This window comes from Diaporthe amygdali, assembly GCF_026229845.1.
Source record: "Diaporthe amygdali strain CAA958 chromosome Unknown NODE_6_length_1560011_cov_65_102424, whole genome shotgun sequence".
Taxonomy (NCBI): Eukaryota; Fungi; Ascomycota; class Sordariomycetes; order Diaporthales; family Diaporthaceae; genus Diaporthe; species Diaporthe amygdali.
Window position 1 is genome coordinate 533,275 of NW_026517026.1, and position 21,060 is coordinate 554,334.

General features: G+C 53.0%; 6 protein-coding genes across 6 annotated transcripts; 5 read left to right on the forward strand and 1 right to left on the reverse strand.

Annotated features, from left to right (window-relative positions):
• Window positions 1–2,110: 2,110 nt before the first annotated feature.
• On the forward strand, window positions 2,111–6,314 carry J7T55_000915 (uncharacterized protein; the record flags this gene model as incomplete). The annotated part of the gene is made up of 2 exons (XM_053140181.1): window positions 2,111–5,042; window positions 5,098–6,314. 2 exons carry the CDS (start codon window positions 2,111–2,113, stop codon window positions 6,312–6,314), a joined length of 4,149 nt encoding a protein of 1,382 aa, XP_052996565.1.
• Window positions 6,315–7,603: 1,289 nt separating this feature from the next.
• J7T55_000916 (otu domain-containing protein 6b) lies at window positions 7,604–8,602 on the forward strand (the record flags this gene model as incomplete). The annotated part of the gene is made up of 1 exon (XM_053140182.1): window positions 7,604–8,602. The coding sequence occupies one exon, from the start codon at window positions 7,604–7,606 to the stop codon at window positions 8,600–8,602; it is 999 nt and encodes a 332-aa protein (XP_052996566.1).
• Window positions 8,603–10,242: 1,640 nt separating this feature from the next.
• J7T55_000917 (uncharacterized protein) lies at window positions 10,243–12,680 on the reverse strand (the record flags this gene model as incomplete). The annotated part of the gene is made up of 4 exons (XM_053140183.1): window positions 10,243–10,746; window positions 10,806–11,511; window positions 11,587–11,889; window positions 12,256–12,680. 4 exons carry the CDS (start codon window positions 12,678–12,680, stop codon window positions 10,243–10,245), a joined length of 1,938 nt encoding a protein of 645 aa, XP_052996567.1.
• A 3,005-nt stretch (window positions 12,681–15,685) lies between these two features.
• J7T55_000918 (dual specificity phosphatase) lies at window positions 15,686–17,101 on the forward strand (the record flags this gene model as incomplete). Its single annotated transcript, XM_053140184.1, has 1 exon — window positions 15,686–17,101. One exon carries the CDS (start codon window positions 15,686–15,688, stop codon window positions 17,099–17,101), a length of 1,416 nt encoding a protein of 471 aa, XP_052996568.1.
• A 695-nt stretch (window positions 17,102–17,796) lies between these two features.
• Window positions 17,797–18,592, forward strand: J7T55_000919 (uncharacterized protein; the record flags this gene model as incomplete). The annotated part of the gene is made up of 3 exons (XM_053140186.1): window positions 17,797–18,007; window positions 18,121–18,413; window positions 18,491–18,592. The coding sequence occupies 3 exons, from the start codon at window positions 17,797–17,799 to the stop codon at window positions 18,590–18,592; spliced, it is 606 nt and encodes a 201-aa protein (XP_052996569.1).
• Window positions 18,593–20,432: 1,840 nt separating this feature from the next.
• Window positions 20,433–20,939, forward strand: J7T55_000920 (uncharacterized protein; the record flags this gene model as incomplete). Its single annotated transcript, XM_053140187.1, has 1 exon — window positions 20,433–20,939. The coding sequence occupies one exon, from the start codon at window positions 20,433–20,435 to the stop codon at window positions 20,937–20,939; it is 507 nt and encodes a 168-aa protein (XP_052996570.1).
• Window positions 20,940–21,060: the final 121 nt, after the last annotated feature.

Sequence of the window (21,060 nt, forward strand, 5' to 3'; positions counted from 1 at the left end):
GTCCGGCCCTGTCTCGCTCATGCTCATGCTCATGCCCTGCTGCCCAATTAATTCGACGTCTGTTCCCCCCGTCCCGTATCGGCGAGCATCGGGTTTCCCCTCCTTTCGAGCAAGCTTTGATCTCGGCTTCTGCCAGCCAGCCCAGCCAGGGCCAAAAAGGCGAGCAGGGGCGACGACATGGCGTATTATGGGTCCCAGGCTTGTGCTCCTGGCTCCTCACACCTCGCACCTTGCACCTTGCACCTTGCACCTTGTCCTGCCTGTATCTGTGCCTGTGCCTGTGCCTGGGCCTGTGCTCCTCGCATCCCATCCCACCCCAGGTCGATACCCTGCATTTCCCATTCTGCTACAGTACCGTACCTGCACACTACGACGGTACCCACTCATTCAATCTTAAACCTCGTGGTCTTTCCATCCACCGTTGTTGATCATTCATCGCCTGGTCTTTGAGGGGCCTCGCTCGAAATATCCGTGGGTCTAGTCTAGTCTGTTGTTCTCACCACTTTTCTTCCTCTCCTCTTCTCCCCATAGTCGTCACCCCGTCCCCCGTCCTCCGCAGTCCCGAGACTCATCGCCGTTCACCACACCGACCGCCGGCATTTGCACCTCCACCGTCGCCAGTGTATGGCTTCGTGATTGGACGACGTCGACCGAGACAAGAGACATCGCTCTGACTCTGTTCGTCTCAACTGTCGGTCCATCCAAAGGCACTCCTCTCTGCCCACGGTCTCCAACTCGACCCGGCTACATCCGTCCCGTCCGCTGTGCATGTGTCCGTGTCTGTGTCTGTGTTTCTGTGTCTGTTCTACAACTATATGCCATTGAACGTCACTCCACGCTTCACGTCTCCAATTCCAAGCCGGCTCTGTCGATAACTGGATTCCTTTACCTGCCCAAGTAAGTGTGCGCCCCTGATTTTAGTCTCACCACGTCCTTTATTGTGCCCAACGGCGCGGGGTCACTCAAGACTGGGAAGAGGGCCGAACACGGCGACCAATGCTATCGATCTTCGCTACCGGCAAGTTGAGGTGAAGATAGTCAAGGAGAGATATGTCGTGCTTCAAGCTGGTTCCCTGATGCTGATCCTGCTCGGCAGACGCGATCGTCATTTGATGGGCTGCTGCGGCACCAGCGTATAGGGGCTTTTTCTATATCATACAGACACCGCATTGACATATCTTGGTCACGGCCCTATTCCTTCCCTCGTTCTCGAAGGTTTGTGTTCACTGGGGACGCCCAATTCTCTCTCCTGCACACAGCCAAAAAGGCGGAGACTATTTCATTTCCCCAAACCACAAGCGACCCGGCCTTCCTACTGTCCTTTTCATCGAAGCAATTATTGCCCAAGCCTTTGTGCTGCTACAGGATTGTCGACTGGGCGGCGCCATTTCGACTCATGACTCGAATTTGATCTACCGTTCCGCAACTCAAGCCTGTGAGGCCTCGGAGACATTTCAAGGTTGGCTGACTTTCGTTTCCAATTTACCCCGGCCCAGACTTTGGCTCATAATACGGTCCTCTATAATCAGGGGGGATCCAAGGGGCTCTGCGTGGGCGACGAGAACCCGAAGCTAATTTTGTCGTCAAACCCCAGACACAGTTGATATGCCAATCGTTCGGGCGCGCAACCTTCTCCATAATTTTTCCCTGGCCAATTCATCTGATTGACTTTTGAGAAGCATCTGAAAAGACGCTGGCGCCAACTATTGGTTTCCACCTTTTGGTACGTAGGCTTCGGTCTCCACCCCGCCTCCCTGGATCCTATCTCGCTTTGCCAACTACGAGCGACTGGCGCCTTACAATTCCCGATCACTGGCAGATGTGCTGACTGGCCAGAAGAACGACCGTACACGACAGCGACTGCATGTGGCGTTTTTCTAAGTAGCCTCCGTGCTACGTATTCCGACAGGGGTACCCCCTTTGGACTTGGTTACCTCGCTACTACCCAGCACAACGCAGAGGGTTTGACGCGTATCCAGACCAACTCTGATTTTGATCCTATCCCCTTTTCCTTCTTGATCTCGCTCAATAACCACACACACCCGAAATGGCTGTGTGGGAGACTGAAGATGAGAGGAGCGGGCCAGCCAGGCCAATCTTGACCACAACCATGGACGCACAACGACCGAGAAGTTCCAGGACGCCGTCGCGTGGCTCAAAACGATCACGCCGCTCAGTGACGCCTCCAGGGAAGATCTCGTCGTCACCACCACCAATGCCTGGAAGCGACAAGACTGACAAGAGTGACCGAGTCTCAAAGGATATCGCCACAGACCACAATATCAGCATCCTGGATCCACGGCGATTTACACCCACCCTGCACGCCAACCTGGTTTCGGAGATATTGTCCCTGCGGAGAGACCAAGAAGAAAAGCTTAAACTTATTGAGAGCCTGGAGTCAACGCTACAGACGACGAGGGACGAGGAAGATTCGATCCAAACAACACTCGTCACTACAGCCAAGGAGAACAGATCCCTCAAGCGCCAACTAGCTCTGCTGGAAGGCGGTACGTCATCAGCGTTGGGCGAACTTGCCCGCGAGCGTGATGAGGCCGTCGAGGCAGCTGCAGAATCAAAGAAGAGGCTTGAAACAGCCCAGAAAAAGTTGAAGACGCAGGAAGATGACTCGGGAAGAACGCATGATCAGTGGGCGAAGGAGAAAGATGAGTGGGATGAAGAAAGGCGGAAGATGGAGCGGAAACTGCATGTCGCTGAAACGCGGCTGAAGACCATCCTAGAAGAGGTGGCAGCATTCCACGACGCTCAAGCGAATGCTGGGGAAGAGAGTGATAGCGAGGAAAAGGGCAAAGACAAGGATAGTGACGCTGGCAGCGTTCGCTCGATGAGCATTCGGGAAAGCTTGAGGTTCTCGCTAATGAACAAGGCGAACGGTTATTCCCTGGCGGATGAGCTCGACTTTGACGACGATTCAGACTACCAGACGGATCCGAATGGCCGAGACAGCGTAATGTCAACTCGAAAGCATGCACGAAACGACAGTCGTGCCAGTATGCTGTCGAAAACCCATCGCCGGCATCGCAGTAGTGAGAGCTTCATCAGGCCTGGTAGCGTGGCGCGCGGGAGGTTCCAGCCGCAAATGCAGCCTGAGGGGAGCCTTGCCAATGGCATCATCCAGGAGATCGAGGAGCCGCCGTCACCTGCACACCAAAAACCCACAGTCAGTTACACGGACACAGGGGTGCAGTACTCGCCACCGCCATCGCCGAAGTTACCGTCGAGCAAGCCTTCTGTGCCTGAGCCGAGCGGGGTGTCAGCACTGGCAGCGCGATGGGAGAAGCACCATGAAGCCGAGGCCACTGAAGCGAACCAAAGAAGGAAGCGTGTCGCTGCTGCTGCCCGGCCACTGTCGATCCAGGCGCCGGCTCCTCAGAGCCTAATGGTATCGTCTTCCGCGCAGACTGTGGAAACCCCCCTCAGTCCTCCAAAGACGCCCAAGACTCCTTCGCAGGAGCCTACCACGATACCAAAGCTACAGCCTGCAGACATGATCTCTTCTGCTACTCAAACTGACCCTCCCGCCCCGCCTCCTCTGCCCCGGCCAGCGACGCCACCCACTCTGGCCATTCCTAGTATTGCCATACATCCTCCCAAGAGCCGGCCGTCGACGCCCAAGAAGTCGCTCTTGCCGCAACTATTCAAGGATTTCGGTTGCCAGGTCTCGATCTCTGATGTGCCGACAAGTTCCACCGGTGTACAGACAGAGGAAATCCGCATTGACCAGCGTCTCGACAGGCTTCCCGCACACTTGCACCCCTCTGCTATCAACTCGAGGCCAACTTCACCAGCACAAGGGACTGAGATCCCGACAGACCCGGACCGTCACTTCACCCCGGTTCCTGGCAATTTACCTCCGCGCAACCCCAGAAGGCTGACGAGTCAGAGAAGCATTGGTGAACTTGCAACTTCGGCTCGCATGTCGGTGGAATCAGAGACGAAGGACGCGTACCCTGGAAATAACGACGACGGTCCAGTATCCCAGAAGGCGGCTGTGCGAAGGCCTCACCGGATTAGCAGTCTGTTTGCCGGCTTCGACGCTGTCAGCTCGGCGGACGAGGCTGACGATTTCGCCGACGCTGATATGAGTGATACTGAGTACAGGACGGCTCTTTCGGCCCCTCGGCCAGTCAAGACACCTGAACCTGGTCGAAGCACTCCGGGATCCGTACCGTCTTCGCCAGAAGAAGTGGCGCCGAAGAAGCTTGCCGACAAGATCTCTGCTCGTCATGCTAGTACCAATAATACTTTGGCTTCTCCCAGGCTTGCAGACAGCCCTGAGGGCTTTGGACCAGCCAGAAAGGGCTCAAAGGGCCACATTCGAGGGTCTGTCATGGGTGCAAAGTCTGGTGGAATGAGAAAGGCTGCCATGATCCAGAATGGCATCACGACGCATCAAGAAGATGCTAAAGACCCGCCGTTCCCTATTCCGACGAGAGCTAGTTCGCGCAAGCCTCTCAACGGCAGCGCGCCCAGTGACGGGAACCGAAGCCCCACAAGAAACGAGCCTTGGAAGAAGAACCGGATGCCGCTTCACCGTGCCAATAGTCTCCGTAAGAGCAGGTCGGGCACAGCTGGACACGGCAGGGGCAGGAGTAGGAGACAGAACAGCAGGTCACCTCCCTATACTCCTGACCCAACTCAGGACCCAAGCATTCCTCCTCTGCCACGCAATCAGCTCACCACGCCCAAGAACGATCGCGGGAGAGCTAGAGGTCACAGACACCAGCCTTCCACCAACACTGCGACGACAGAAGCAACCGGGTTCCAGTCCAACGCCAGCTCGCAGCCGGCTGCGAACACGGTGGTAGATGCCATCGCTCAGACGATGGTTGGTGAGTGGATGTTCAAGTACGTCCGCCGGAGGAAGTCCTTCGGCGTGGCGAACGACAATGTCGGCAAGGACGACTCGAGTAATGACAGGCACAAACGCTGGGTGTGGTTAGCCCCGTATGAACGCGCGATCCTTTGGAGCAGCAAGCAGCCTTCGAGCGGCAGCGCACTGCTTGGCAAATCCGGCCGCAAACGTAGGTCGTCACCATTCCCTTTCTCTGGTTCTCACCCTGCTGACAGTGCTTTCAGTCACCATACAGTCGGTGCTTGACGTAAAGGATGATAACCCTGCACCAAAGGGCCATTCTGTCGTCTTCAATCGCTCCATCCTCATCCTAACCCCTCAACGAGCATTGAAGTTCACCGCAGTAAATGCCGAGAGGCACTACTTGTGGTTGACTTCGCTGTCCTTCCTCGCTCATTCTCAACAGCAAGTACCTGATCTACCAGCACCTCCAGCACCAGCTCCGGCCAAGACACCGGACTTTGAGATTCCCCCAAGTAAGGCTAAATCCCGAAGACCACGCATCCGCGACTCCATTCGCCTTGCCAAGGGCCACCATGCCAACACCACGGCCAACAACGCTGCAATGGTCCACCCCAGTGGAGGCTTCGGAGGCGTAATGACATCCCAGCTGACAAACGGAGGTCACCAACCGGCGCCCATGCCCAGTATACCAGATGTTCCAACGAGCCTCGTCCCAGGATATAGGTCCCCACCCCCGCCAGCAGGCAGCGAGAGCGTCACGTCCGGATACTCGAACCCGTCGAACCCTTCGAACCACACCAACCAAGGTCAACATAGCCGGGAATGGTCCAGCGATGCCGCGGAACCGCCGTTCATCCCCCGCTTCCAAGATCGAGATCGCCCTCTAGGAACCGGCGGTCCCACCGTCCACGGGCGCAAGAGGAGTAATACAGGCGGGCACGTGCCCCCTCCATTGTCCTTCCGCGGGTTCTCCGGCCCCACCAGCTACCACGCCCCAACGAACAGCCAGTCCACAGGCACAGGCTCCTCAGAAGTGTACTCGAACCCTAGCAACAACAGCCACAGCACGCCTTACTCGGGGCCGGCGTCGGCGGGTCTCAGCAGCCAGGGCTGGGGTGGGATGAGCGTCATCAGCGGGCGGACGAGCGAGGCGTCCAACAGGACCAGCGGCGCCAACTTCTTCGACGCGATCGGCACGGTGAGGATGGAGGCGTTCATCAGCCCGCTGGCGTTCAGCCAATTCGGACCCGATGCCGACAACAACGGTGGTGCCGTCGGCGGTGGTCACTTCCCTGACCCGCTCGAGGATTCAAGATACCGAGCGAGGCGGAGGTCCAAGGAAATCCGCCGGCGGAGGAGCAGGAGCCGGCAGAGGGACAGCTATTCCTCGCGCGGCGCGAGGAGTGATTATTATAGCGGGAGCCGGACGGCGGGCGAGGAGGAATACATGAGGGAGGACCCCTTTAAGGGGTTCTGACAAGTCCCAGAAGTTGCACCTCGCCCTACCTACCCCTCTGGCCCCTTTTCGAGCCTCTCCTCCCAAATCCCGTCGCGCCGACAGCATAACCCATGATGATCTTACACGTCGATCTCAGTTTCTTCTTTGTTCCCTGCATCTTATTCATAATCTGGCATTTTCAACCGCCCGACCTGGCATTCTGGTCGTGGCTGCCTTCTAGCGTGGTTTTGCAACAAGCCTGCTAGTCTTCTTTTTGCCGTATATGCGCGCACCTCGCGGGATACCCCCAGTCGTTTCTGCTTTGTTATTGGTATATATTCTGTTATTTTTTCTTGTGTTATATAATGAGTGTGCCCTACCTCGGTTCATCTATTTCTGGCTGGTGCCTATTTTGGGCATTGTATTCTTGCCCATAATTATGTTATTATACCCCTTTGTGGGTCTGGCTTTGTTACCAGCTTGTTTCTACGGCCGCAAAGGGGGGATGCAGGCCGGCGGATCGGAGTTTGTGAAGTTATTGACACAACAGTCCATGGCGATGGATAGTGAGAAGGGAAAGGAAAAGAGGTGGGAAAAATCGAACTCGAATGTAAGAGTGAGGCAGGGCTCTTTTAGGTGGGAGGACAGGACCACGACAACGACACGGCCGCGGACTGGAGCGAAATAAGCGATTTGTCTACCGATACCACTGGCACTCTTGGTTCAGCCCTGGCTTCTGGTTTAGCCGACGTAAAATCATAGTGTAATCTGGGAAAAGTATGAGCTTGGGTCCTGTTATGTATAGTCTTCGCTTCTGTTGTATATTCTAGGGTAATTGCTCTCCCTCGGAGGGAGGGAGCCACACGACGGATTGGAGGGCCAGATAGCTCGATTAATTCGACACTGCCGCGATCTTGCCATAATTTGATCGTCAGGAAACTCTGGTTCGCCGTGTTGTACCAAGATAGTAGTCTCATGCATCTCGATTTTACCCGTAATGGGTAATGAGTGTAAGGTTTATGCGTGCATGCATGGTATGTTGCCAATCTGCATGGTTGGCGCAAGCCTTGGTCGTATTCGGTGGTTGAACTGGGCTAGGACTGACTGCTGGAGCTGCTGAAATCTGCCGAGGCCGGCCCGACATGATGGAGCTCCTCTGCCCCACCACCGTCATGCTGCAGCTCCAAGTTTGACTACATCGCAACCAGACGCCCAAAAAGCCAAGCCACGCATATCCTACAATACAACTCCGCATCCGACCCAATCTCGACCAAGGCCACATCCCACAAGCTTCCACTCCCCAGCTGCGCCCTCCGCCACCAAAAAGCATGGACGGCGCCGCCGAGACCGTCGAGCAGATGCAGGCCCGGCACCGTAAGGAGGCCAAGGACCTGCAGGGCCGCGTGACGAGCAAGAAGAAGAACGCGACCAAGAAGACGCGCAAGGGCGTCAACGACGAGTGCGCTGAGATGGAGAGGCAGATGAAGGAGAGGCAGGCCAAAGAGCTGGAGGCGCTGACGGGCGGGAACAATGCACAACAACAAGAAGACGACGAAGAGGAGGAAGACGAGGCGCCGCAAATACCGGACGATGAGGCGCGGGATGGCGGTGACCTGGCCGCGAAGATGCGGGCAATGGGCGTCAACGACCTTGCTGCGAAACCACCACAACAGCCATCACAGCCGGCAGAAAGCAACGGGCCGGGGCCAGGCAAGAAGCGCAACCGCCAGAAGGAGCGGCTCGCGCGCCGCGCCGCGGAGCAGGAAGCCGCCGCCGAGGCGGCCGAGCAGGAGGCGGCGGGCATGACGGACCACCGGGGCCGCGAGCGCGGGCGCATGCAGGCCGAGTACGCGCGCCACGGGCTGGAGGAGCACGAGATCCGGCCCGACGGGCACTGCCTCTTCTCCGCGGTGGCGGACCAGCTTGCCCAGGCCGGGGTGCCGCTCGCGGCGGCAGGGGAGAAAGGTGCGGTCGGCACAGGGGGAGGGGGAGGTGAGCCTGGGTACAAGGTCGTGCGGCGGGCGGCGGCGGGGTACATCGAGGCGCACGGGGACGACTTCGCGGGGTTCCTTGATGAGGACCTGGGCGGGTATGTGCGCAAGATCCGCGACACGGCCGAGTGGGGCGGTCAGCTTGAGTTGCTTGCGCTGGCGAGTGTATACGGGGTTGAGGTGTGTGTTGTGCAGGATGGGCGGACAGAGGTCATCCGCCCGAGTGGTGACGGCGGGACGGGGGAGGGTGAGGAGAGGAAGAAGGTCTGGCTTGCGTACTACCGGCATGGGTATGGGCTGGGAGAACACTACAACTCGTTGAGGAGGAAGGCATAGATGGGACAACGACGGAGATATGGAAATGAGTGGCTTGAGAAATGTTTGGTGGGCCTGGATGGTTCATCTATCACGAGTATCTCCGCCTAGTGGCGTGTGAGGACAGAGTAGCGAGACCCGAGCAAATGCTGGACTGCTGGGGACCTCACTGCTCTGACACGACCTGCCCTGGCCCTCCTGAGAACCTTGCTGCCCATGCAAACGACCTTGATCCCATCTTATAAACTGCAGGCTACGTTGTCTGCTACTGCATGTGTGGTGAAGAGCCACCTTGGTCGAATGGGTTGGGTGTCTAGAATCCCCTCGGGGTGCCTGGCCTGCCTGAGTATTCCACAGGAGTTCGCGGTTCAATTCCGTGCGCATGGTTATTTTTTTCCATTCTTTTCTTGTTTTTTTGCTTGACCTTTTCAGCGATGAGGTTTTCTGCGGCCCCTGCTTGGTCCATGGTCTTCTCCATGGTCCTCGCTGCTGGGGTATGCATTTCTTCACCACCTCCTCCAAACGCCAGCAAACGCGCCGTTTGGATCTGTAGGAGGCCCCGAGCGTGCCTGACGAGTGAATTTATGTTGCTACGGCCGGACGGTTTTCAAACAATTGATGATCAGTGACCCAGAGGGCTTGACGCATACTCTCGTCCTGGATTTCCTCGCCTTAGGTCACCATAGGCTCGTCAAGCTCGCGACTCCGCTGCTCACAGACAGCGAATTTGCCGCCCTGGGCAAATAAGAGTCCAAACATAACTAGAGGCAACCTACACTGGCGCTTCGGTGCCTCACACAAGGACGTCTTGGGTCCAAGCTCTCCCGGCGAGCCAGCTGGGTGATCGTAAATCATGCAACAGTCGTTCCTGGACGGTGACGCCAATGCCGCCCGTCCCACTGTATGGCGATTTCTACAGGAAGAGCCGCGCTGGGCGGTATTGGCCTCGCAGGGAACCTTCGGCGTCACGGACATGGGCTGCGGCTTTGCGACCCGCGACAACCCGTAAAGGGGTTCCGTATTTGGATCTTTTTATGGATGAATAATTTCACCACCCCTGAAGATTCCAATGCATCTATCTCAACCCCATTCGCTCTCCACGGACGCTGCGAGGGGTTTGGCTAATCAACACTACTTTCAAACCCAATTCATGGAAGTTGTTATCATATTAACCCAGATTGATAGAACACGAAGAAAATACCCAAAATGGCCACCCAACTAAGCCGACCAGGTGCGTATGAGGCCGTCATGGTGCCGGTAAAGATGCCAAAAGTGGCCTCTAGACCCATGCCACAGCACCTTTCAGTATCTATGGAATACGTAGACCTCAAGATGTAACTGATCGTAATGAGAAGAACTGAAGGCCAAACAGAACTCGAATACCGCTCTTCCGAGGACAATGAAGTCGTCGAGAGGAGTTCAAGTGACGATATTCCAGGTGCACCCAAGCTCACCTTCCTAGAGCTTCCATTCCATGCAAAAGACTTCTAATAAGACATTCGATAAGCAGGCGTAGAAGAGCAATAACTCCTAGGGTATGCCTGTAGTTCCTACAGTGTCTTGATTAATAAATTAGTCTATAGGAAATCCGTGCCCCATTGAGTGATTTCCAACGTTAAACTTTGCTGGTCAGAACCGGACAAGCGATTGGAAGCATCGACTCAAGTGCTCCCATCATCTGTCGTTCGAGATGTCATAGATGAAGGTGACCAGGGGCTCTCGGTAGTCGACCCGGTTTCGAGCAGTAGATCATCCAACGAAACGCGATCCATCGATCCGCACGGCGATGCAACAGGCGGAACACTCGGACTACTGCTGGAATCCCCCTGCTCGAGAGAATCATCGACGCCTGCAGCACTGCTGTCCGGCACATGATAAGACAAAGGCAGGTTGCCTAAAGTCTCTGTCCGTTTGGTCGTTGGGATGGCCCTGGTGTACCCAGACCAGGTCCCTGAGGCTATTCCTTGGTAGCTGGTGCGCTGTAGTTGAAGCGTCTCCGTGGCTGCCCATTCGAGATAGGTATATTCGCTGTATTTGCGCCGGCGATAGAGGCAAGCAAAGATGGGCTCGAGAATGTAAGATATCAGGATCAGGACCGTGCCGGTAGTGAAGGTAAAGTAAAGTCCAAAGAGGCTGAAAGACACGTATTGGGTACTAAGTATCTTCTGTGAAGTCAAACTTTTAGCATCAGTGAATCTAGCACTGATCGATCTTGGAAGCCTACCTGGCTATTGCACAGCTCTCTGACGTGCTGGTTTGGTGGCAATACCTTATACGGGTCGAGGGTGGGATCGGTCGTCCCCAAGGCAGTATTCACAATCGCCGCTTGTACGGAGGCCAGGTATGTCGCAAACCAATGGGAGACATCAAGCTGCCACTGATTCTCTGGCAGCTCTCCCATAACCCCTTCTGCCAAATATTGTTGAGACGCCAGGGCCCTGGCTTGGAGTACGGACAGTACGTCGCCGATTGGGAAGGTTGCATACCCTAGTTGCATAGTGAACCAGCTATACCTCGACCCAATTCGATGGCTCGGAAAACCACCATTCAGAAGTTCCTCTCCTGTCATATTGAACAAAGCCGCCGCCCCCAGCTGAGCGTCGATCCAGCTGGCCAAGGGCCCACATCGTCTATCCGCTGGAAGAGATGGATTGCAGACTTGAATTTGTTGAGTACATCCCAGGGGCGAAGAGGCTTCTTCTGGTCGATAGAGCTGTGTTTTCCCATCTTGTCCAGTGGAGTCGCTCGATGTATCTCCTGGGATGGTTGCTCGATACCAAAGATCATCAGTTGCCTGGAAGAACTGGACTCCATTTCCGGCAAGGAATATCAGAATTATATCTGCATCCGAACGAGCAAGAGCAGGGATGGGGACGAATTCTGATCGATCAGGCCGGGTGGCATTGTTCATCACAACTGCCTGAAGCCTCCTACCAAAAGTTGTAAGACCGCTGATTAGAGCCTGAACCATTGTGGTAACACATAGTAGAGTATGGAAAACTCACGCAAGGACGAAATTCTTGCCTCGCATTCTCTGTGGATTGCTTGCTTGCTTGAAGTACTGGGAATATATATGTTCTGTGATGTATGTTGCATTGCTGAAATTTGCAGTGCCATGTGAAGAGCCGAAGTGATACTGCGTGAAGTTGTCGGTAGACGTGGTTTCGTCACTCATGTACCCGTCTGTTTTAAGCGGCGCGCAATGAAGAACTGATCTGTACTGAATGCTTTCATCCTGGGGGCTGTTTACGCCCAGGTCTTTGACGGTGTCTATGTAGCCCGTGTCCAGGCGTATGTTGGATGAGTTGCTGCGACAAATATCACCAGGAAACGGACAAGGAGCTCTGTTGTCCACTATGCTGGGAAGATTGTTCTTGATAAAATGATTGCAATCAAATACGCCAGGGGTCGCCGTGTAGCATTGTTCGGCGCTAGATATAGTTTCACGAGTAAGTGACAGGATCTGGATCAGATGCATTCGGATGGAGACTAGAAGAAATGTGTAAATCAATCTCTGGCGTTACTAGACTTACTAATTTGCTGCGTTAGCCACTTGTCCGGCCGTGAAAGGGTAAACAGCGCTCATCGAATCGCCAGTGTGCGGGCCAGCGATCAAACCACAATTAGTACTGTTAAGAATGACCTCGTTCTTGAGCGCAGAAGATATCTATGACGAGTAACCTCCCACGACCGCAAAGGCAATGACACAGGAGGCAGCCGTTAAGAAGGCAGGAAAAGCGCGAGCGAAAGTGCCTTTACTGATATTCTGCCATGCCCACACGATTTGCATGAACGTCCACAGAGCAGATGCTGCAGAACTCGAGTTCCGGAGCACTGCTTGGCGCTGATGGTGAAGCGCGTCTCGGGGCTCAGATGTCGAGTAACATCTGTGAAAAATGTAACAGGCGATCCGCCACAAGCGACCAGTAACTATCCCGACGAAGACAGGCGTGAAGGCAATGAGAAGATTGCCGTCAGCTCGATTGAGAGTAAGAGTCGCACCCATAATCTTTCCTCGTGACCAGTTCGTCCACGTACCAAGATGCACTGAGTCTTGCGCCATAGACGCAGCTCCGCTCCAGTCCGTTGGAGTGCTCATGTCGAGAGAATGCAAGCGAAAAGAGGTCGAATCCAGGCAAACGACGCCAATCCGTAAGAGTGGTCAAAGACCTGGAGGGAAACGAAGATATTCACTGCAATATATCAGAGTGCGGGACAACGGTTCCAGTACCTGGTGTTCAAAAGCAAGACAACTGTCGCAAAGACCGAAGAAAGACGGAGTTTCGTGGAACCCATTCGCATTCCGCGACAGCAGATCGGCGATTATTATGCTACGCGACGGAAAGAATCGAATATCCAGCCCGCGTCCCCATAGCTTAGCACACAGTCTTTTGGCCAGGCAAGCTAGGCAACCACTGGCCGAGGATCAGGCAGGCTTGGGGGCGTGCTTTTGTAGTTGGTGGGTCGCTGCCATGCAGCCGTTGTGCAGCCTTCGCCACCATAAATTTTGCGATTGAAATGCTTCCGTTGGTGTTGATGCGCTATTCAATGTTGCAGCATCCCAGCGCAAACAATGTTCGAAGACAGGTCACAAACTCAGAATTCGTTGACCTGCTTAAAACACTTTCCTTCGAGTAGTCTTAACGGCAGGATCAAACGCAGCGTATCATGATTCAGATAAGTGTGACGTCTGAGATGCCTTCAATTTGTAGTTTTTCTTGGGCCTGGTGTATGGGCCTACGCAACACACCCGCATAAGCTGAATGGCAGTCGCGAGGCGAAGCCCACGGCAGTGCCGACATATTGGGGTCCAGAATAACATATATCTTAGTTGGGGCCGACATAGAAATCCAGGGTCATTCTGACTTTGATGACCGGCGAGTAAAGAAACTTGCACACGTGCTCAAAGAGTTCGTCCCAATCTACCATTTGCCTTTAGTTGTAGGTAGTGAGCCGTAATTGTGCAAGTTGAAATTTACCTACCTTTACAACTCTGTAAGCTATGCGTTTTTGGGCTGGTATCAACATGCATAAGGGCTGTATCGTTAGTGAAGAATACAAAAAGATGAGAAGCAAGCAAATCAAGATTGCGACAAGCCAACGGGTCTTATTTCAGAATTTCCTACCCTAGATATGTAGACCCGGCCTATTGTCTCACACTTGCCGAGCCCTCTTCTAAAGGGTCCTGGATCTCCCAGATTACATCACTCTTGAGCACAATTGTGAAACCAGCGATTCAACTGCCGAAATTAATATTGGGGTACTTCTAGGACCTAGGAAGTAGAATTAAGCTATAACATTGGTCCTCTTATGAGGCGATGTCTTCTCTTTGTCCGCGTATTCTTGTGTCGCAAATTGGGCGTGCGTGTGAGCTGCCGGGCCCTACGGCAGGTAAGAGCGCACCTGGCAGAGGCCCCATAAAGTGATTGCCAAGGGCTCGCCCTCAGCGGCAGGAAGCTTAGCTAGAACAACAACATTTTCAACTCGCCCAACCTCTCGCTACCTGTAGTCCACGGTGCTTCATATCTTGCTCTTCTAGAGAGGATGCTTGATGACCAACGTGATAATACTCACTCAGTATCAATGGAAACTGAATAACAATCAATTTCGAAGGACACAGGATTAAGTCATCAGTGATTCCAGTATGGTCAGTCATGTACGGAGATCGTTAAGTCACATTGAACGACGGGTTGTACAAATTTACCCCCCCCCCCCTTCTCTCTTGTATAGGGGGTTTAGGTCAGCATAAATGGAATCTAAGACGAATGAGTTGTCGCCAAAGCGCCATTGCATTGAATGAAGCGAGGCGTAGTAGCTGCTACATAACAATATGCATTATCTATATTATTGCGTCTCTTGATGGGTCTTGAAATCCTCTTGCAGCCCATAGCATGTTTCAATTCAAGTGGGAAATTTTTTAAAAAGGCTGGATTGCGGACAATTGTGGCAGAATGACCTCAAGCTGGACATCCGGCTGTGGTTGAGAGACGACCATGGGTGAAACTCAGAATGAGTACAATGAGAAAGAGGAATAGCAGTTGGTCTTAGCCAGATGGACTTGTATCCAAGCCCTAATTTTTGGCTTATTTTCTCTGAAATAGTTAAATTGGCTGCGTGCAGTAGGGGTGACTGGGTTGTACAGGTCTTGATCAACCTTGATGCTTGAGCTGTTTGTTGGCTTAACTTAGGAAAATCAACAACGTACCATCCGCTGAAACAAGTCTTGAGACCATTTCGTGGCATACGTTCACCTGATCCCCGATGGGCCCAACGAACTATAGTAGTTCCTGTTGCTTTGCTGTGTCCCGAGATCTTTGTTTATGCGATACCTCGCCAGTATAACTCTAGGATTAGGCCCCACGATTTGCGAAAGAGTAAGCGAGAACACATCATGAGATGGACTATCGTACAACACGCAGACGAAGATTAGAGGTCGAAGTCACCAGCTTCGTCAAATTTTACAAGTCGAGAACAGCGCCACAGCGTTGGCCAAGTTTAAATTAAAAATAGAAGTACGTTGGTCTTCTAACGCTAAGGTCTGAAATCCGTCAGCCATACGGCGTTTTGGAATGGTTGTTGGTAAAGTTTATGTGTACTATTTAGTGAGTTGGCGGCCGGGCCCATGGGCCCAATCGGTGGAAGCCAAGACCTCCCAGGGGCTGGCTGAGACCAGTAAGGCTTGTCTGGCTCACAACGTCCACTCAGATTGAGGAATTGAATAAGCTGGGAGTCGAATGATACCCATGTGTTATCCATTGGAATCGGTGCAAGACGTAACAAATGAATATTTAAACCCCCCTCCCCCGGGGAAAAAGAAAGAAAAGTCAAATACACACCATTGTAATCAAGGAGACGCATTGCCAGAGCAAAAAGACGACATTAAACATTTCATTGTGTTACTTCAGAGTGAATACCCAAAGGAAGCAGGAACTCAAGAATCCTATTCTGCATCAGTGACGTACAGTGGCAGGGTTCAGAGCTGCCAGCCGCGACGTACTCTTGTCCACTGCATCGGCAACATCAACGCCGAGTGAACCTTGATTTCTCAATCTCTCCACCCAATTACCAATCATTTACTTGCCAAGGCCGCCGAACCGCATCACAATGCCGTCTCCTCCCCATCACAACCTTGGAAAGGCGACCCCTCGTATGGATTCAGCAAAAATGCCGAGCGGACACCACAATCAAGGGATAGCGGGTGCAAAGCGGGCGATCAACAATCCTGTGGTTGGGCCGGGACCGCCTGCGCAACGGCAGGCCAAAAAGCCAGTCAAACATTCCAGTACAAATTCAGTCACAACATCGTCCAACAAGCCAGACTCAGCTGCTTCATCATCGCAGAAGATGACACAGATCACCCCAACGCGCCAAGTTTCTGATCCGGATATATTGCGCAGAGAGCTCGAAGAGAACTATCCTGAGCAGACATGGTTCGATAGCTACACTTCACTCGAGAAGTTGAGGAATACGAGGGGTAAAAGCAACAATACTGTGAAAATCTTGCTCGCAAATCTCTCAATTTCGGTGAGAGACAAGAACGGGGCTGAACTCGGACTCTACAAGGCTGTTCAGAACAATATTTCACATCTTCTTGATGTTGAAGCCGAGTGGAACCTCGTTACACCCATCAGCAGCCAGCCAAAAGGGTGCTCGTCTGCATTATGGAAGGGCAAACTTTGGCTTGGTGGTATCAAGGACTCAGTGAACAAGAACTGGCTTGATGGCATGGACCCAGTGAGCAAACAGAAAAATTTTAAGAATCGAATCAGTGCCGTGGTCTCTATACATCCTGAAAACTGGCTGGCGGCGAACGACTGGAAGATGCTGTTCACAAAATGGGATGAGGACCCCACTTCACTCAAACCTGGATGGACGGAGAAAGGAAAAAGAGGGCAATACGTCATTCCTTTGGAGGATGACTCCAGTTCGGACCTGCTTTCGCGATTTGAAAAGGCGTTCAAATTTATGAATTACTACCTATTGCAGGGTCAGAACGTACTGGTTCATTGCAAGATGGGCCAGTCCCGTTCGGCTTCACTAGTACTCGGGTACATGTTGACCAGGTACTACAAGTGCTATATTGCAGATGCACACCCGTCTAAAGAGAAAGCACTGGAAGATTTCAACGAGCTCAAAAAAATCCAAAACCGCTTCACTAATGAGATCTCAGGGAAACGCAAGGGGGTCAGTACGGCAAAATTCGAAAAGCAACTAGAGAAACATCTTGAAAATCTAGCCAAATACAACGGAGATCAGAGCACACCCGCTCAGCAGCAGAAGCCTCAGGGCAAGAAGGGTGGCGGAGGAATTATAAAGGACGCAATTCTTCTTCTCTGTTACATGCATAACCTGACGCCAACGGATGAGATTCTGAAATATTGGACGTCACAGAAGAGGAACAAGCACTATTGGGTCAGGGCATCAAAGGAGAAAACGAAAAAAGAAATTGATGACGAAAAGCATTTGGCCCAGGTCAATGACTTCTTTGTGGGTTTTACGGGGAAGAAGACCAAGACATGACCCAGGCAATGATGAGAGTTTCAGAAAGCATTGCGTCCAATCATTATAACTTAAAATTAGAAAGATTTTCACTGTAAAAGCTGCCTTTCGAGAATGTTTCTTGAATCCGGGGAGCCATCAATATTATTGACAAAGCTCTCACGGGCCGCACATGGGGTTTATTGAAAGCACTCACTCTCCCTGCGGGTTTGGCTTAGTTTCAGGCTGCTGCTGTATTGTGAGATAATGTTTGACTGTTCAGTGTTGATCTGAGATTTCCAAGTATCGTAGGCCGAAGATTCATCTGGCCGCTTCCTCATGCATTGTCTGAACTGGGCTTGAAGGGAGTTTTCGAGATCGATGCCCCCCCCCCCGGGAAGGGGGCCTGGCTGCTGCCTAGCTTCTGCCTGGACTGTCCGGTGATGGAAAACGCTGATCTCTTCTACCAGTAAGGTATTTGAGTCTTTACATTGCCAAGTCTTTATGTTGCATACCAGTCACTTATTGAGAATCAGTGTGACAAAGCATAGACCACGACAAACGGTTTAGCAATTATTTATTGTATAGAAAAGTTGCAGACTGTCTGCTTCCTCCCATCCCTTCTCAATCAGCCAAAGCAAGTTTTCTATTACTGCCCTTCGTGACCCCAGACCTGTTCTCTCCTCTGTATCTTCGGCCAGACCTTTGAAACCAAAATCCCCTTGATTCTTGCCAACATGTCCGAGAGCCAGATGTCAGATACCGCCAGCGACTCAGCCTCGATGCTTGCTGAAGAGGGAAAAACTCTCGAACTCGTGCACCAGGTTCTCGAATCATTTCAAAATGCCCGAGGCAGCATGGTCTTTGCCTGCGGCGGAACCGTGCCAATCCCTGCCGCAAAAGATACGACCCAAGAAACCGCCATAGCCATCGATCCAGCGCCAACATGTCCACCTGTAGTTCTCCGCTGGGACCCTGAGTCTGAATCCGTCCCAGCTGCGACATGCAAGCTCAAGTTTCCGCTCGACCACTCCGACAGTACAACAGTGCGCAACATATAGCAGCTGCTAGGCGTGAAGACGATTTAGACGAGAAGGCCACCGCAGCCGAGTTTGAGCAGATTGGTCAGCCAGCCGGATGCCGGCTCCTGGGCAATGATTTATCATTCTATGCTGACGACAATTCACCATTTGAAGATGAATCAGAAATGGCGGGCGTCTTGAACAAGTGGATGGCAAAACGGCCAAAAGGGCTTCAAGACCATACAGAGCAACAGGATCGCGTGCTGTACGAAGAGGTTGCCTGGCTCAACCGCTCTGGACATCACAAAGAGCCGCAGATCGCATATGCCGCCGTAAGTCGACCTCGTTATGGCTCTTCATCCTGCTTTTGATCTTTTGCTGATCTCGTGGCCGCATTTCTTGTGATTAGTACGGCAACGAGGCCAACGCTGCCATGATGTACTCCACTTGTGGTATAGTCGCTATGGTTTCCCCTTACACCACTCGAAAGGCTCTGCTAGGAGTGGATTAGATCAAAGGTTTGAACCTATCAGCCGACAAAAACCATATTTGCTTCATACCGTGGCCTGTACTACCTTGTCAATGCTTAAGGATGGTATCGTAGACGGAAGTGAGGTCCCTCCGGGGCTGGGCTCGAGCTACTTGGTAGGGGCGGTGATGCTAGCTTCCGCCTGACACAATGAGAAAACATGACAGCTTTCGCCTTCGAATTTATGGAATAAAAATAGTGCCCCGTGAAAAGTTGAGGTCTGCGCTAGATATTTCACAGGAAACATATTCTGTCGGTCGGATTTCTGGGATTCAGGTCACAAGCCCGATACCTCAGTATAATGACATGTTGTGGCTCAGTCTTAGTTGCAGATCGCCTGCCACCCTACATTTTGGGCAGATTTGACAAAGTATGGTGCCGTTTCCAAGCCTTGAAATTAGCTGTTGAAAGGCACTTCCAATCTATCACCCTCATATTGGTACAAATGAACAGTAAACCAGGAACATCCCTTATTAGTATAATCTTGAAAATGTGGATCGGCCGACTGACCTCTATGATCCTCATTCTGGTCGTTGATATCAGAATCGTGAAAAGTAACGATGGTTGATCGGATTTCCGAACGCGCAATGGTAAGAGCGCACAAATTCCGCATATCAATCGTAGACTATATCCTTGGCTATTCCCCCCCCCCCCCCACCTCAGCTTGAGTGTAAGCGAGGTGGTGCGCCCCCACGTCGCTGCGTTAGGTTGCGGCCTAAAATCCAGCCTCATGGATACTATTTGGCCGTATGACATGCAGGCTGAACCCAGCAATGGCAAAGTTTCAGCTCTAGTATGACATTCTCCGGTATTTACCACCAGACGAGGTCTTGTTCAGCATCCTATGATATTGATCCAGAATTTACAGCATAGGTTCTTGTATGTTCTTCACGTGACATCGAGAGAAGTGGTTGAAATATATATATAAACACGGGCGGGGTTATGCGCAGATGGACATGAGGACTTACACCGCCCGAATTCCGCCAAGGACAGTAAGCGCCACTCAGAGCCTCGTCATGGGTAATACCGCGCACACCCAGGCAGTAATACGCGCACCAGTCTCCCAAATCTCACGGGCACAGCTGACCAAACCTCTTCGCATTTGCATGCATGCATGTACTGTGGCTGCGTCCTTCCCTCTCCTTCACCTTCATACGTCGAATCGCGTGCGCACTATTTACACCACAGCCGGACTTTGGAAAACTATGGCCTTCTTTCTGACCGGTGAGGACGCCATGAGGAAGTGGCGGTTCAGCTTGGGATTTTCAGCAAATTATTGATCAAGGCATCGAGGTCATCTGAGGGGACCGCTGAATCAGGCTCTAAAGCCACTACTTGCGACAGTAAATAAAATGCGACTCACATGGTGCCGCCCTAAATCTACTACACTGCTGGAGCGTAGGGGATCTCGGTTGCCTTTGTGAAGGTGGACAACCTCTGATCTCACTGTGGTGCAGTTCCTCAATATTGCGCGCACTTTCCTGCTTTTGGCGACTGTCTTCAGTTTTGGTAGCCTAATGGGGCCAGAATGCCAACATTCAAGAGAGGTGATCATTGACCCATCCACTGTCCATCAAATATCGAAACTGGGTAATCGCTGACTATTCGAATGATGAAGTGAACACCGGCTTCGAAAATCACGTTGCAATATCAGCCTCCAAAAGAGACGGAGCAGATCACAATGACTCTGCCCAGACAGGTCTGATTGTCTTCGGTATTCTACTCGCTGTCGGTCTTGTCTTCCTTCTCTGGTTTTCTTGCTCCTACTTGGGTCGTCATCCGAGGCCACCACCGCGCGGGCCAAGGGGTTACCGCGGACGTGATGGCCTTCCTGGGCGTGATGGTCTTCCTGGACGTGACGGCCTTCCCGGACTTCCCGGACGTCAAGGCATACCCGGGCCTGAGGGTCGACCAGGTCTTTGTGGTCCTCCAGGAAAAATCGGTCCACAAGGCATACCCGGGCCAGCAGGAGAACGCGGGCCAGCAGGAGAGCGCGGTCCACGAGGGTGGCACGGGTGGCCAGGTAGACCTGGTCCCCAAGGCTCGCCTGGACATGACGGAGCACAGGGCCCACGTGGGCCCCAAGGGGGGAGGGGTCAACGAGGTCAGAGAGGAGCAAGGGGTGAGAGAGGGCCAGGGGGTGAAAGAGGACCGCAGGGCGGTAGCGGAGCACCGGGCGGGAGAGGAATGCCGGGGGAGAGAGGACCACGGGGCTATATGGGACCACGGGGCGAGAGAGGACCAGAGGGTGAGAGAGGACCACCGGGAGAGAGACCACCGGGCTGGCCGGGCTGCCCCCGTGATCCATGGGGCTCGAGGAGGAACATGATCATCAACCAGCAATTAGCCTGATATCGGCTGTGTGTCAACTACGCCACAATCCCTAAAGCGGTGACCACTGCTAGGGAATATGAACAGATTGTGGTTTACAAATTGCGCCGTCGGACAGG